Below are 15,469 nucleotides of genomic sequence, written 5' to 3' on the forward strand. Positions count from 1 at the left end.
CAGGAGGAAACAACAAAAAGTCCTGCGGAAGCGCCATTGTTCTGTTTGAGATGAAAAGTGCTAAGGAAGCAACTCAGATAAGCTAGAAAAGGGGGCGGGTGGAGAGACAGAAACTGTGGCAAGAAAAACGGTTATCTTTGCTTGGGTAGATTCCGTTGACGCACCCTTGGTAAACAAGACTCTCTCTCCCTTTTGATACCAACTTGCATCTTCGCAAGCCATGGAAAACTGGGGGAATTTCCGAGAGAAAGCGACCCAGAAAGGGGACCGGGCGCGCGCGCGCACAGATGAGAAGGCCTCCAAAAAGAGGCGAAGCCGCCGGGATGAGTCCACGAGCGCCCGCCCTCTCTGGGTTGGCGCCCGGTTTCGAGGATTCGTCGAGCCCCCGCCCCGCCTGCTGCAGCCCTGGATGGGACGGCGGCGAGAAGTGGGATTGACTCGGCGCTGGCGGTCGCCGAACTCAATGTGGCAAGTAAAGCGCTTGGCGATCGAGGGTGGGTGGGTGCGTGGGCGAGGAAGAGAGGGCCGGGTGTACGAAGCACAAAGTTGCGGTGAAGGGAGGGAGGGAGGAATCGCAGCTGGAGCAATGTTTTATTTTTTATTTTATTTACTTGTCAATCATATATAAGATACCAGGTAAAAGTATAAACATAATTTAGATACATGAAAAGAGTAAGTAAAAAGGAATATTAGGACAGGGACGGTAGGCACGCAAGTGCGCTTATGCACGCTCCTTATGTCCGGCGCCCTTCCTATTTGTGGTGTCCGTGTCACGGCAGACGAGGTTCAGCCCGAGCGATCAAGCCTGCTCTTTTAAGGGTTGAAATGCGGGTGTCCGAGATGCGGCGACCTATGGATCCCCTCTGGAATCTCGCAAGATCCGTCCCAGTCCCCTCCCAAGCCGGTTCAATAACAGCCCTGTTCTACTTCCCCTTTTACTGTACAGCAAGAGCTGCTGCTGCTGTCAAACCAAATGCCGGCCCCAATTTCCAAGTTCGGATTTATGGTTCTCCAGTGGCCTTACTTGGTAGTAAACCTTATTAGAACCGGCACGCAAAGAATGTTTTGCTTCGGTTGCTCTAGTCTAGTCAGTAGATTTTATCAAGCCATTAACGTGCGGGTCCGCGTCGGATAGACTTTGGGCAACTTTGGATAGCGCGTCATTTGTGCTTGCCTTCCGTAGTACGCTTTCGGTACTGAAACTGCTTTTTTTTTTCCTAAAATGCCGTGAACAGGAACGGGAAGGAAGGGTTTTGGATTATTTATTAATTCATAAGGCTACTCTTGGCTTCTCCACTCTCTCATTAGCCGTTTGCAAGAGTGCAAACAAGTTAGTCTGAGGACAAGCCCCAGAGTTTAGCGATAAAACAAATTATATATCCAGGGTTCAATTATAATTAACTGGATGGACATTCTGTCAAGATTAAGGCTATGATATAGAAGGGATACAACACGTGCCATGGCTCTGATAACAATCCTCAGGTTCTTACTTTTGTGTATATGTGCCTGTGAGTCAGTCTTAACTCCTGAGGACTAAATGGACAAGTCTATGCAGTTTGCTGGCAGCGCTTTTAGAAGTGGTTTGTTTACCCTTACGTTCTTCCAGGGGCTGAGTGAAAGGGACTGGCCCCAAATTATTCCACTGCCATTTGGACCTAGTTCACAATCTCTTGGATTTCTTCAGTTCCTTTAACCCAGTGATGAAATCCAAATTTTTTATTACCGGTTCTGTGGGCGTGGCTTGGTGGGCGTGGCTTGGTGGGCCTGGCAGGGGAAGGATACTGCAAAATCTCCATTCCCACCCCACTCCAGGGGTAGGATACTGCAAAATCCCCATTCCCTCTCCACTCCTGGGGCCAGCCAGAGGTGGTATTTGCCAGTTCTCCACATTACTCAAAATTTCCACTACTGGTTCTCCAACTATTCAAAATTTCCACTATTGATTCTCCAAACTGTTCAAAATTTCCACTGCCGGTTCTCCAGAACCTCTCAGAACCTGCTGGAATTCACCCCTGCTTTAACCACTACACCATCCTGGCTGTCACTTAGATCCAGGCCAAGCCCAAAAACTATATTGGCCCAGGAAGCATTGACGTACTTCCAGTGTCTGGATTGGTCTCTGCTTCGTAGCCCTCCTTCCCATTTTTAGCTTAGGTTTGTTGGGAAAGATAATTCTCCTCCCCTTCCTCTTATCCCTTCCAGTTTCTCAAGCAGGCTGCTTTTCTTCTCTCCTTCATTCTTTCACATACAGAGTTAGATTCCTAAGGATGGAACCGCCAAGCTCTCTGCCTGCCATGCTGCTCCTGCTGCTGTGCTCAGGAGCAGCTGCCTTCCGGATATGTGCCTTCAATGCTCAACGCTTTGCTCAAGGAAAGGTGAACAAACCAAGAGTCGTGGACATACTTGTCAAGGTAGGTGGCAAGGTAGCACATGAGTCCCCTAGCTGTTTCCTTCCCCTTTCTCTTTGCAGCCCTTGATAAGAAAAAATATGGAAAAAGTGATTTATTTTGCTTTTTTAAAAAATAAAATTTCTAGCCCTTATGAAGGTATTGGTAAAGTCTGAAATATCCGTTCAGAGCTTGAGATCAGTACAATGGGACTGACTTCTCATGTCTATCAGAAGCAAATCAACTCTCCAAATATAAAACAAGTGAAAACTGGTTTAATTAGCATAAAATGGTAAAGGCTGCAAAATTAGGAGTCTTGGAATTATTTTGTTTCACCTTCACAAGAATTAATTATGTTACGCAACAAGGCTTGTATATTTGAATGCTGTTTACAAGCATATACACACTTTTTAAATTAAAATGGTCTAAAAGAGGTAGGCTTAAAATGTTATCATAGACTAGCTATAGGAAGGTAGTCTGCTTGTATTTGGGTGGCAAACAATAGCAGACATGGGCTCACATGAAAAATTAATGTTTTGACTAAAAACACACAACACCAAGTAGATTTCAGGGCCAAAGACTACTATTTCACATCTAGTTTTTTATGATTTATATGTATATTAATGATTATGGAAAATTACAATCTAAAGCAGTATAGGCTTGACACAGATTTTCGATCTTACTAAATTCACAATATCATTATTTTATATGGGCAAGGAATTTGTTTTGAACTGGAAACATAGTGTTGACCATGCCAACTCCTACCTGTAAAACGAAAATGAAAAGAAGCACTTCAAAAACAAGCCAGGCCACTTGTTTGTGCATATGTTGCCTAAAAGAGATGTTCTAGAATAGGAGAAGACTTCTGCCTTAAAAATATGTCATGTGAATACATCATGGTAGAGGTATCCACATGATAAATTAAACTCTTAAGCTGGGCTAGCCAAATATAATTTCTGTATTCTCATATGATACAAAACCCAAACAAATAAGTCACTTTGTGGTTGAATGTGATGGCCTGGTTTACCCAACATGCCAAGTCAACTAGGCTCCTGTGAAATGCCAAACCACAACCCTTCTACCATGCTCTAGCCTAGTCTAGCATCTGGAAACAAAGCTTGGGAAAAGTTATTTCATCCTATGCATCCTGTGAAAATCCCAGTGAGGCCATGACATCACCCCTCAAATGACATGTCTTATGTAGTTGGCATTAATTGCCTCGTGGCATGAATCACCCTCAGTGCATAATTTGCATCATATGTGCAATGATGACATAATGTGCCCGATGCCACTTCCCCCAGAGCTCTGGATACTCATATACCAATGCTAGAAATCCCTTTTAAATGAAGAAGAGTTGGATACATAACAATGCAAACCTCTTGATTCCCTTGTTGAATTGTACTCATATACAATTCCTTCTCAAAATTGTGTTTTGCTAAGTTGGGCTTATTTCTAATTTGAGTCAAGCTAAGAAAAAAGCAATGGGAGCAGCTGGCAGCAATGTTCCTCTCCATCCTTCTCGCCTGATACATGAACTCATTTTGTTGCTTTTTCTGAATTCCAACTTTCAGGACAAGCTGCAGTCAGATCAGCTGGGCCCTACAGAGCTAACTCAGTCACAGCAAGCTTTCCCCAAAGAAAATTCAAGGGATCCAAAGGGATTAATTCTATTCCTCTGCTCTATTCCTGTTTTTTTTTAATGTCTACAGATCTTGGCTCGCTGTGATATCTCAGTCTTACAAGAAGTGATGGATGCAAAAGGAAAGGCAGTGCCTGCTTTGATGAATGCCTTGCACCAGTGAGTCTGAGGGCTGCACAAGAAACATGATCCAAAAGATCAGAGGGACATAAATAGATGAGTAGTCAGGGGCGACCGAGAATTTGGAGTGATCAGATGCAAGAAAGGAAAGCAGAAAGGACCCATTTAGGCAGGAAAGGTAGTCCAGATATTTGAAGAAGATAAGTAGCAAAAAAAATTTTATTTGCATTTATATCCCGCCCTTCTCCAAAGACTCAGGGCGGCTTACACTTGTCAAGCAATAGTCTTCATCCATTTGTATATTATATACAAAGTCAAAGAGTTGCCTTTCTCTTTATGGTGTAATGTAGTCTGGATTGCCAGGAAGGGGGGGGGGGCGGAAGCATGGAAAATCTGGTCAGGAGTTGGAAGGGACCCCCTGCTCAAGGAGGAAAGCCAATACCATTTCAGACAAATGGTTGCCCAATTTCTTCTTAAAAACCTCCAGAGTTGGAGCACCCTCAGCTTCTGCAGGCAAGTTGTTCCATTGATTAATTGTTCTCACTGTCAGGACATTTCTCCTTAGTTCTAAATTGCTTCTCTCCTTGATTAGTTTCCACCCATTGCTTCTTGTTCTACTCTCAGGTGCTTTGGAGAAAAGATTGACCCCTCTCTTCTTTGTGGCAGCCCCTGAGATATTGGAGCACTGGTATCCTGTCTCCCCAGTCCTCCTTTTCATTACCCTTTTAAAGTTAAAACAGCTCCTCCCTAGCAATTGCAACAATATCATTATAGACATATTCAAATAGTTGCTTTAGTTTGGCAAGATCAGGAGATTATCTAAGGGTAAAAATTCTCCCACCTTTCCATAGCCATGTACTCTTTGTTCAGCAAATATAGCATGCTTAAATCCTATGGGGTTTTCTTTTCCCAGGTTTGATGACCTACACAGCTACAGTTACCTCACCAGCCCTTTGCTGGGGCGTGGAAATTATCAAGAACGATATGTATACATATACAGGTATATTCACCTAGTCCAACTACTTGTGGCCATATTTATGATTGGGTCTACATGTGTTATTGAACATAAGGATAATAATGATGTTGCCATATTTTTATAACATCTATGTCAGATCCATTCTAATTCTGAATTCCTAAAACTGGGTTATTTCTTGTGGGAACCAGATGAGGCCTTTGAGATGACCTTGGCCAACACACACGGGTATGCTCACATACAAGCATTCTGAATCCATTTATTTTTTTGTTTTCATCCAATGTATACTCCACCTCAACATACACACTTGTAATCTATTCTCTATCCATGTCTTATCTATCTATCAAACTATTATGTCTGTCTAGCTATCTGTGCAGCTATCATCTATCTATCTATCTATCTATCTATCTATCTATCTATCTATCTATCTATCTATCTATCTATCTATCTATCTATCTATCATCTATCTTTATCCCTGCATCCATCCATCCACATTTCATTGTATCCTCTGTCACCTGCAGACATGGATTAGTAAGCAGATCCATCCACCACCATGATTCACTTCCAAACATTAATAAATGCCTTCCGAGTCATACATCTGCTATTTCCCAACTATCATCCTTCAGACACATTAAGAGTCACCCGTGGCCTTAAAGTTGGAGGAACCCAAGATTAAGAAACTGTAAGGTTCCAGAAACTGCACGTCTAGCAAGGTCTCACAATGTAAGTTGCGGGATGTGAAAATAATTTGGATTTATGGGCCTGGCTAGCATAAGCCCACGAGGGAGATCTTGCGGAACAGGGTTGCTTATAGACCCCATGTGACCTATCCTTGTCTTCAAATAATCTGCTTTTATTGGTAGAAGGATAAAGGACAAAACAGTGTGCTAGGACTTGTCAGCAAGTTATGCCTTATAATTTATAACCTCACCAATTCCCCCTTCATAATGCATAATCCATTAAGCAGAGCACACAATATACCCATAGATCTTATATTTATAAGATCTAAAATATGGGTCAAAAAAATAAAAGTGACCAAATCAGCAGAGCTACCAAATTAATCCCTTCTTTACTTGTAAACATGCAGTGGTCCATCCAAGGTAGGTGGAGGAATGGAAAGCCAGAAAAATCAATGAGAACACAAAAGGTATGGCAAAGAGAAACTGAATCCTTCCTCCATTGCATGACCAAGGAAAATTCTTTTGGAGCTTGGGAGAGAAATCCAGCTTGGAGAGAAATCTATTGTTGGGTCTTTAACACTAACTTTCATCTCTTTCCTGGGACCAAGCCTGTTTTCCTGTGTTTTCCACTTCCTGTAGGAATCAGAAGACTCAGATACTGGATTACTATACATATGAAGACATGCATCCAGACCGACCTGATGTCTTTGCTCGTGAACCCTTTATTGCCCGTTTCAGCATGGCAAACAAAGGTGAAATCCTATATCAGTGATGGCTAACCTTTTCCGGACCATTTGTGCGCGCGCAGGTTTGCACCTGAACTCCCAAAATGTAATGCATATGCAGTCCCCAACATACACCCTGCCCCTGCACATGAGTGCACAGCCCCCCACATTCCCACCACCCTCATGCATGTGCGCTCGGCCCCCCGCACGTGCCCCGCTGCCCCCCCTCCCCCATGCATCACAGCAGAGACCTGATGACAAACTGGCCAGTGGGAGGCGCATGCGCATGCACGGCGGAGCTGAACTGGGGTGACGGCTTGTGTGCCCATAGAGGGTCGCTGCATGCCACCTGTGGCACCCGTGCCATAGGTTCACCATCATGGTGCTATATTATAAATGAGGTTTCATTTCCAACAAAAATAATCCAGATCTCTGGAGGAGAATGATCCCTTTTTTTCTTAAGTCCCACTTCAAAGACTCTTGCTGTCCTAGAGGATTATAGCCACCAAGATGTTCTGTCCCAGAAATCTCTATTGTCCAGTCTAATTGGATCCAGGGACAAATTTAGGAAATGAGTCAATAGCAGGGGTTCTCATAAAATGGTAGAGAAATGACTGCTCTACAAGCAATATACAAGATATTGGTTGAGTAAGTCGGGACCTCAAATGCCTAATGAGATATCTGCCCTCCCACTCCCAGAAATAACAAAACATCAGTTTACTAGAATACTAATTTCAGGTGGCAGACAAGATATTTAGCCTAGAAGCTTATTGAGTACAATTGGATCTAATCCTGCACTGTTAACTTGTATATACATCTTCACAAAGCACAACATAATTATCATATTTATTTCGGAGAAGGAAAACTAATCATCCTTGGCAAATATTTCCCTTATCCTTAACTCCCCCAGGCAAAACACACCACACGATAACAATAATGGAAAGAAGAACAAGAACTTCTGCTGGCACCTAATGCCACCAGTCAATTGTTTTTTCCATTTATACACAAATTGCAATGTTTGTTTCCTTTTTTAATACAATATAATTTGATTAGGAGACCTAGCATGCTAGAAGGTGAGTTGGCTCTTCCTGCTGCCTCATCTTCTTTCTTTCCTTTCCCAAGAATTTTCCTGGGCCATGTAGATCAGTGGTGGGGCCCCTTTGCTTTCCAGCACCTCTGGCCAGAGGTTTTTTTAAAAGAAGAGTTTCAAAGTTTTCCATGATACCTGCATTCAGAGATTTGTTTCAAGTCTGAGCAGAATAACCAGGGGAGAGCGAACAGAGGTTCCAAAGCTTAGCTTGTTCTCGCTGTTGTGGCTGAATGTGTTTCTTTACTTTTTAAAATTTATCCTGTACTGACTGCCCAGGTACCTCAGTAGTTCATAACAATAATGTGTTGGGTTTCATTTCCAAATTGAGTGGCTAATCCTTATACTTCTCTTTTTCTATTTGCGCTTCTCTCAAGAGCTTCCAGAGCTGGTGCTGATCCCACAACACACGATGCCATCCAAGGCAGAAGCTGAAATCGATGCTCTCTATGATGTTTTCCTGAATGTTCAGGAACGCTGGGCCACAGAGGTATGTCAGTGAAATAACATATTTCTATGTCAGTGAAACAATATATTTCTTGGCATCTATTAATTGATTTATATCTCACTTTTATTTGTACGAATCAAGGTAGCATACATTATGCCCCCTTCTCCTATTTTCCCCATCACAACAACCCTGTAGGTGGGTGGACTGAGAGAGATAGACTGGCTCAAAGTCACCCAGCTGGCTTCCATGCCATTTCAGCCTTTTAACTGTCACTCCAATCTGGTTCTCAATATAAAAGTGTTTTGTTGTTGTCTTTTTGTAGATATTTTTTCCCACTTCCCAGTTTAGCCTACGATCTTAAGATTTCCTGGTGGTCTTCCATCCATATTCTAATGAGGCCCCACCCTGATTATTTTTTCAAGGTCAGCCATGTGCTGCCACTTGCTGATATCAAATGCTACATATTATTCTCGTAAAACATCATGACATTGCTAGGTGAAGATCTGCCAGTAATAGCTGCAGCTGAGATAATGCCAAGTCGCTAATTCTACTAGTAACTTAACTAATTTTTGAAAGATAGGATGTTACTTCTCTTCCTTCCCACACAGGACATGATTTTCTTGGGTGATTTCAATGCAGACTGTGGATATGTGGCCAAGAAACGTTGGAAAGACATCCGCCTGCGTCAGAAACCTGGCTTTCATTGGCTCATTGGGGACCAAGCTGACACCACTGTTCGAGAGAAGACCCACTGTGCGTATGACAGGTGAGATCAGGGCTGCTTGGGTGCAGGACTTTGGCTCTGATGGGCAGGGTGCTGCTCATCAGGAGGGCCCAAATGCAGTAGGGTTCCCTTATCATGAAAAAAAAACAGGAGCTTATAACATCCTGACTTTTTAGAGTTATTATTTCATTGGATCACCAGCAGGATCCAGCATCCTAGGCTTGTGTCAGGGGAACTTGTTGCAAGATCCATCCTGCTAATAATCCATTTCTTCTTCCCAACAGGGTTGTGATTCATGGTGAACGCTGCCTAGGTGCTGTTGTGCCTGGATCAGCTCGGCCATTTCATTTCCCCAAGGAATTTGGACTTTCTGAGGAAGAGGTACCAGTCACTTTTGGAAGGGAGACAGAAATGATGTAACTACATTTAAGAAGAAAAAGCTGTTTGTTTCTTTGTCTAGTCAGTTTTGTCTCTAAAAAGGGCATGAAAAGTAACTTTCCAAAAAGCCAATAAGTATAGAAAACATAACAAGGTTAATTCATGCTAGTAAGATTACGTAAGTGCAATAAATAAAGGAGCAGGATAAAATGGTGCAGCCCCAAAATACAAATTTTAATTATATTGAAAGTACAGTGATTTTTTTCTAAAAAAGAGGAAAATCTTTATATATCAAATGTATGTTTAAAGATGGTGAGATATATCATCATCATTTCTTAAAGTGTATGCTGCTGGACTCACAATGACTCTGGGCTGCCAATCCTCAGCACAATAGACAGGAAAATCATACATAAGATGTAATTTTTTTCAAATACCTTGATCTGAAACTACTTACCGGCAGTACGGAAATGGTGCTTTGAATAGAGCTCAGAAACAATGTGTGATGCTTTAAGAGATCAGTTTAGTGGAGAAAAGAGCATAAATGGCAACACATTAAGCCACAGTGTGGCCAATTAAATTTTGGCTTAAGTTTGTTGTGCAAACCTTTTATCCACAAAATAAAGGTAAAAATCCCCACGTGACTTTTTTGCATTGGTCCAAAAATTTTGTAGTTAAGGCGCTGGTTCTCTGTACTACGATAGGAGAAAGATATTTAAAGAGAAATGTTCAAGCCACAGGGGTTGCAAAATCAATCCCTGAACATTATTTCTATAAAACGTCAAGATATGCTACATGACCCCCATAATTAAATCATATAATGTCTGAGAGATTATCTGTTTCTTCTCTTATTTTTTCTTCTTCATTTAAGTTCCACTTGCAAGACCTTTCTCAATGATTAGGCTGATTTGGGATGAAGGAAGCTATAATCCTACATCTCTGAAAAGCACTGGTGTGGGAAAGATTGGGCTAAAGTGATGAATTGGTGATTGAAGGCATTTCTTCCCTTGGGTGCAGAGCAGAAAATAGGAACATTTCCATGTCTGATCCTTTTTTCTCTCTCTTCACTTTCCAGGCCTTAGAGATCAGTGATCATTATCCTGTAGAGGTGGAACTTGTCTCATCCTGTAAAAAGCTCCAGCCGGCTAGTTTAGCTGGTCTTGTGTTGCTGATCATAGTTGTGATATCAGATTCAAGATGTGACATCTGAAGAAAGAAGATGGCTGTTGTGCTAGTCCTAGAACTAGATACAGGTGGAGGCTTACCCAAAAGGGTACTTATTCTCACAAGAGCGCTTGAATCAATTACGTTGACTCTAGGTTCAGCTTCCATCTATGGTGGAACATCCATCTGATGTTCAGACAGTAAATCCTGGGAAAGCCTGGGAAATGGATCCCTCCTCAGTCAACAGGAGTGCTGATTTACCACCAGCTTAACAAGTATTTAGGAGGTGAGGGCTTGACAGCACAAGAAAACAACAGCCAATGACTTACTAGCCAGACATTAACACCCCAGTCAACAACTAAAAAGCTACATACAACCAGGCACCATATAAATGCCACACAGAGAACAGCCCAAAGTACACACTCTACTAGAGAGATATTCCCTGAGGATGAGCTCCAACACAAGTCTGAAAGCTTGGAAGACTAAACCTCTGGTCCCAGTGGCCAACCCAGATTGGATCCTGCAAAAGTAGGTTCTCCCCAAAGTATCTACTTTTGGATTGATCCCTCTCATCAAGATTGGCAAAAGGACCCTTCAGGGAGTAAAAATGTATAAGGTTTTCTCATTCAGTTGAGCCTTGCTTGAGCAAAGACTCTTTGAGTTTAGTTATCTCCTCATATTCTCAAATATCCTCACATGCTGACTTTTTGATTCTGTTTCGTGATTGTACTTTGGCTCAACTACCTCAGGGATCCTGAATACTGGATAGCATCTGTCTCACTCTTGCCTTCTGTCAGAAACTCAGCCTTGGTTCCAGGTTACAAAGAGGTCTTCCCTGGCCAGACACATGATCTAAATTCAAAAATTCAGCAGGACTTTCCTCAAAGATATGTATGTATTATAGCTTGTACATTATCATTGGCTGCTTTGTCGTATATATTTTCTCTATGTTCTGTTATACAGAAAATGGACTAACTATCCATTAATATATGGATTTTAAAAAATATCTTTCCATTGAAGTTCATGGGAAGAAAACGTTTCATGCCAGTTCTGAGGCTGCTATGAAAATATATTTTAATGGGACTATGGAGAAATACAAGATGCAATGAAAATCAGCTCCTCTATTGCGCTGCTGCCTCCATCCATATTTCTGGATATTCTGATGGAAGATCTAATCTGGAGAAACAATAATTACAGCAAACGATTTTGCTGTAATGTTTTGCAAGTGATAAACATGGCGGTGACATATCTTGCATTCTACCAATATAGTGGAATTTCTCCCTCAAATGGACAATCTCAAACATAGAATGTCTATTTGGTATCTTAATCAAACTAACCAAAATTTCACAAAGGCATGTGTGTAATACTTGGAATTGCCTATAACTCTTCATCATGTGATGTGAAAACAAATTAGGGTGAAAAGACATTAAGAGCAGTAGCTCAAAAATTAAGCTAAATGCTATAGATATGAGCTTTGCAGTTTAAGTCAGTCTGGAAGATTGTACCAAGCTTTCTGGAACAATGAAATAACCATGATCAAAAGGATATGGAGATAAAAGAAGAAAAGCAAGAACTAGTCATTCTTTAATTAAGCAAGTAATGGAAAGCCAGTTCATTTCTTTTTTTCCCTTTTATTAAGGAGCCTCATTTGGCCTGAAGAATTCAGTTAAAAGAGAAAAAAATGACAATGATTAGTATTTATATCACATTCTAGAAGATGTAGAGCATCTTACATATAATATCTTTATATTCCTTGAAACAATTATTCATGAAGGCTTTATTCAGCTACTTTGAAGATGGGGAGTTGAAGCTGAGAAAAGCTTCAATGGAAAACTAGATCTTTATGCATTTAGTGCCATCATGTCAACAGTGATCATTTTACAAATTCCAAATTTATGTGCAGATTTGTCATAAGGAGTGAACATGGGTCTTACATTTATTGTCATAAATGCAGCATTTATGTGCAGATTTGTCATAAGGAGTGAACATGGGTCTTACACCACAGTTGAATTTCTAGTCGGTGTATTCAGTTTCCGTCTTTCATCCAAAAAGAATGAGCATGTGTATTCTGTTGCAGTGGATAACTTCAATGCATATCAAGTTGGATCCTTACCTCTTCTGAAATTTGCAAATAAAAAACTGTCAGCTGCTGGGGGGGGGAATTAAGATCTCTCCTGATCTAACCTTTTAGTTAAACAAGTGATCTATGCAAATGTAAATAGTTGACTGACTTGCAATCTAATAACTGTTTCACTACCGAATGCCAAAGAGGTTCTTATGGCCGTGGACTTTCCAGTATAAAATGCGTTAATTGGGTAAACAACTAGCATTCAAGATAAAAGAATGTTGGTATTTTCTTTCTTATTTTTGTAAAGAAAATATCAGCTGGTTGGACTTTATTCTGAATTCTTACAGTTTCAGAAAAATTGTACATACCGTAATTGTTTTATTTGTAAAACTGGGTATTCCTGTATTGAAAGTTCCTTTGATAAGATCCTTTCTGATTTAAAACAAAAGCCTATTTCCTTCTGCTACAGAAGGCTTCTTTAGGAGAAAATTCAAATTTAGCACATATTTAGGTTTCTCTCATTTCTGCTCAATTCACTTTCTTCCGTCTTCAATGGACAGGGTGAATTAACTGCATTTTCAATAAGTGCATTCATGAATAAAACACTCTGGAGACTGTTTATGTATACAGGTAGTTCTTGACTTACAACCATTTGTTTAGTGACTTTTCAAAGTTATGATTGGTTTTCACATGACTGTTATAGCATTCCCCATGGTCATGTGATAAAAATTTGAATGCTTGGCAACTGGCATGTATTTATGACAGTTGCACTGTCCTGGGGTCATATGAGCACCTTTTCTAACCTTCCCAGCTGGCTTCTGATAAGCAAAATCAATGAGGGAAGCCAGATTTGCTTAACAACTGCATGATTCACATAACAACTGTGGCATAAAAGTGGGTGTAACTGACTTAATAACTGTCTTGCTTGGCAATGGAAATGTTGGCTTAATTGGTCATAGGTCAAGAATTACCAGTAGTTTCCCTTCTTTAGTAGCCAAACAGTGAATCTGGATACTAAAAAAAGAGTGGACAGTGAATAACAAGGAACGTAAACATCAGCACAGAATCATGGGAATAGGATACCTGATATTTTTCTTCTTGACTCAGGGAACATTTCATAAAAGAATTATGTATATGTTTTGTGTGTGTATGTGTGATTCCAACCTATCCCTCTGAACAGTGGGGATTCATTTTGTACAGTACAAATATTATATATTTTACAGTGCAATGTAAGCTATACCAATATCTGAAAATCAGCAGCAAAAATAGCATTGACATTTACATGTTGAAGTTCAGGTTTGCTTTAAAAAAAAATCTAGGCCTAAATAAGCAGAGATAAACCCGTGAGCAGGATTCTCCATATGAATCAGTAAGTTTCCTAAGTCCTTCATTTATTGTTTTAATATGCATCTTCATGACAGATCTTGTCATGATAAAAGAAAACTTTAGAAGGCTTTAGATTATTACATTAAAAAAAATCCTTAATGCATTTCTGATGATTCATGTATTTCAATGCTTTCTGCACTTTTACCGCTCCCTAAAGTTAAGCTCATGATTAAGGTAGCTTTTACTGTAATTTTAAATTTTAACCAAAAGGGTGTTGCCAGTTAATGGACATTGAGGTGGATGGACAGTTTTGTGGATTTTATGCACTGATTTTATGATTCCACTTGTTTATCTTATAAAACTGGTTCAAAAATTTTAAGAAGTCTGGCAATATATAACTTTATACTGTATAATACTAACTAAGGAATTTATAGCTAAGCTATAAATAAGGAGTTATCTTCAACTGGAATCTACTGAAACCAAACAATGGTGCATCATTTAGAAAGAATTAAAAAGAATTAAAAAGTTGGTTTTCAACAGGAACTTTTTAATTCTTTCTAAATGATGCGCCATTTTTTGAACTGGTTTCAGTAGATTCCCTGGTATGTGTTGAAGATAACTCCTTATTTATAGCTTAGCTCTATTCCCAAGACTAAATCTTGTTTTTTGACTTTGTTCTTCCCCATTAGTTGCAGTATTTTTAAACAACACCATTAATTGAAAATATAATGGAAGGTTCTGTTTCGAGTTATTCAAGAAAATCTTGCTTGAGTATATAAACTGACAGCAAACAGCACTCCTCACTAGCACTGATGATGTTACCTAGTTTGGATAATGAAACATCTGCAAGAAAACAAGCAAGCTCAAAGAGCACCAAGGACCCCTCATTTCAACCCTGAGCTACAAATATTTTCCTTTATTAGAATTTTGCTTGATGTGATAACATTTATTGTAAGCATGCAAGAGAGCCAGTTTGGTCTAGTGATTAAGGCACCGGGATAGAAACCGGGAGTCAGTGAATTCTAGTTTTGCTTAAGCCAAGCCGACTGGATGACTTTGGACCAGTCACTCTCTCTCAGCCCAAAGAAGGAGATAAGGGTGAACCAGCTCTGAAAAACCTTCTGAAAAACCTGGAGAGACTAATCCAAGGAGTCCACACTGACTTGGAGGCACACTCACTCACACATACATACAGAGAGAGACGGTTGGGGGGGGGGTTACATACAGCCATACACATACACATATTTGTAATACCAAAGGGTGTATGCTCACATTGTACATGCCCAACTGCAATTGTACAATGAAACTGGATTGACAATCTTTTATGAAAAATCAAACTGGATCAATAAACGTATTGATTTGAAAAGGTAAATTGGCTAGTGTGGTTCATTCATCCTTCCTCAGCTTGAGCACTAATGGAATTGCCTTCCAGCACATCTAGATGATAACAGGGTAGGGGTGGAGATTTCTAAACAGAGCTTTCAACTTTCGGATCCTACCAGAATGCTCCTGGGGTCTATCCATAGGGGATGCTAAAGAATCAGGAATGAGATGGAAGGGGACTAGCCCAACGAAGTCCAGCGTTTTCTCTGCTACATTGTTCCATGCCTAACTCAACATGCAGCACAAAAGGTGGTGTCCTCCCCCTTGCTGATGTGGCCATGTAGTTCTCTGCGCCACTGTTTTCCTCCTATGCAGCTGGAGACACACATGCTCTCTCCTGCGATCAAATACATACTAGGCCCATGGCGCA

The 15,469-nt window shown here is 40.6% G+C and overlaps 1 protein-coding gene across 3 annotated transcripts; it reads left to right on the forward strand.

Moving 5' to 3' along the window:
- Positions 1-324: 324 nt before the first annotated feature.
- Positions 325-15,088, forward strand: DNASE1L1 (deoxyribonuclease 1 like 1). 3 transcript variants are annotated; one of them, XM_058171002.1, is made up of 9 exons: positions 328-468; positions 2,252-2,411; positions 4,097-4,185; positions 5,060-5,146; positions 6,439-6,551; positions 7,989-8,101; positions 8,668-8,825; positions 9,068-9,199; positions 10,234-10,372. In XM_058171002.1, exons 2-9 carry the CDS (start codon positions 2,268-2,270, stop codon positions 10,238-10,240), a joined length of 843 nt encoding a protein of 280 aa, XP_058026985.1. In that variant the 5' UTR covers positions 328-468; positions 2,252-2,267; the 3' UTR covers positions 10,241-10,372. The 3 variants fall into 3 exon arrangements, with proteins under 3 accessions (XP_058026987.1, XP_058026985.1, XP_058026984.1); XM_058171001.1 differs by having other exon boundaries at positions 329-468; positions 9,068-9,164; positions 10,234-15,088; XM_058171004.1 differs by lacking the exon at positions 9,068-9,199 and having other exon boundaries at positions 325-468; positions 8,699-8,812; positions 10,234-15,088.
- Positions 15,089-15,469: the final 381 nt, after the last annotated feature.

Source organism: Ahaetulla prasina, chromosome 2 (assembly GCF_028640845.1).
Source record: "Ahaetulla prasina isolate Xishuangbanna chromosome 2, ASM2864084v1, whole genome shotgun sequence".
Taxonomy (NCBI): domain Eukaryota; kingdom Metazoa; phylum Chordata; class Lepidosauria; order Squamata; family Colubridae; genus Ahaetulla; species Ahaetulla prasina.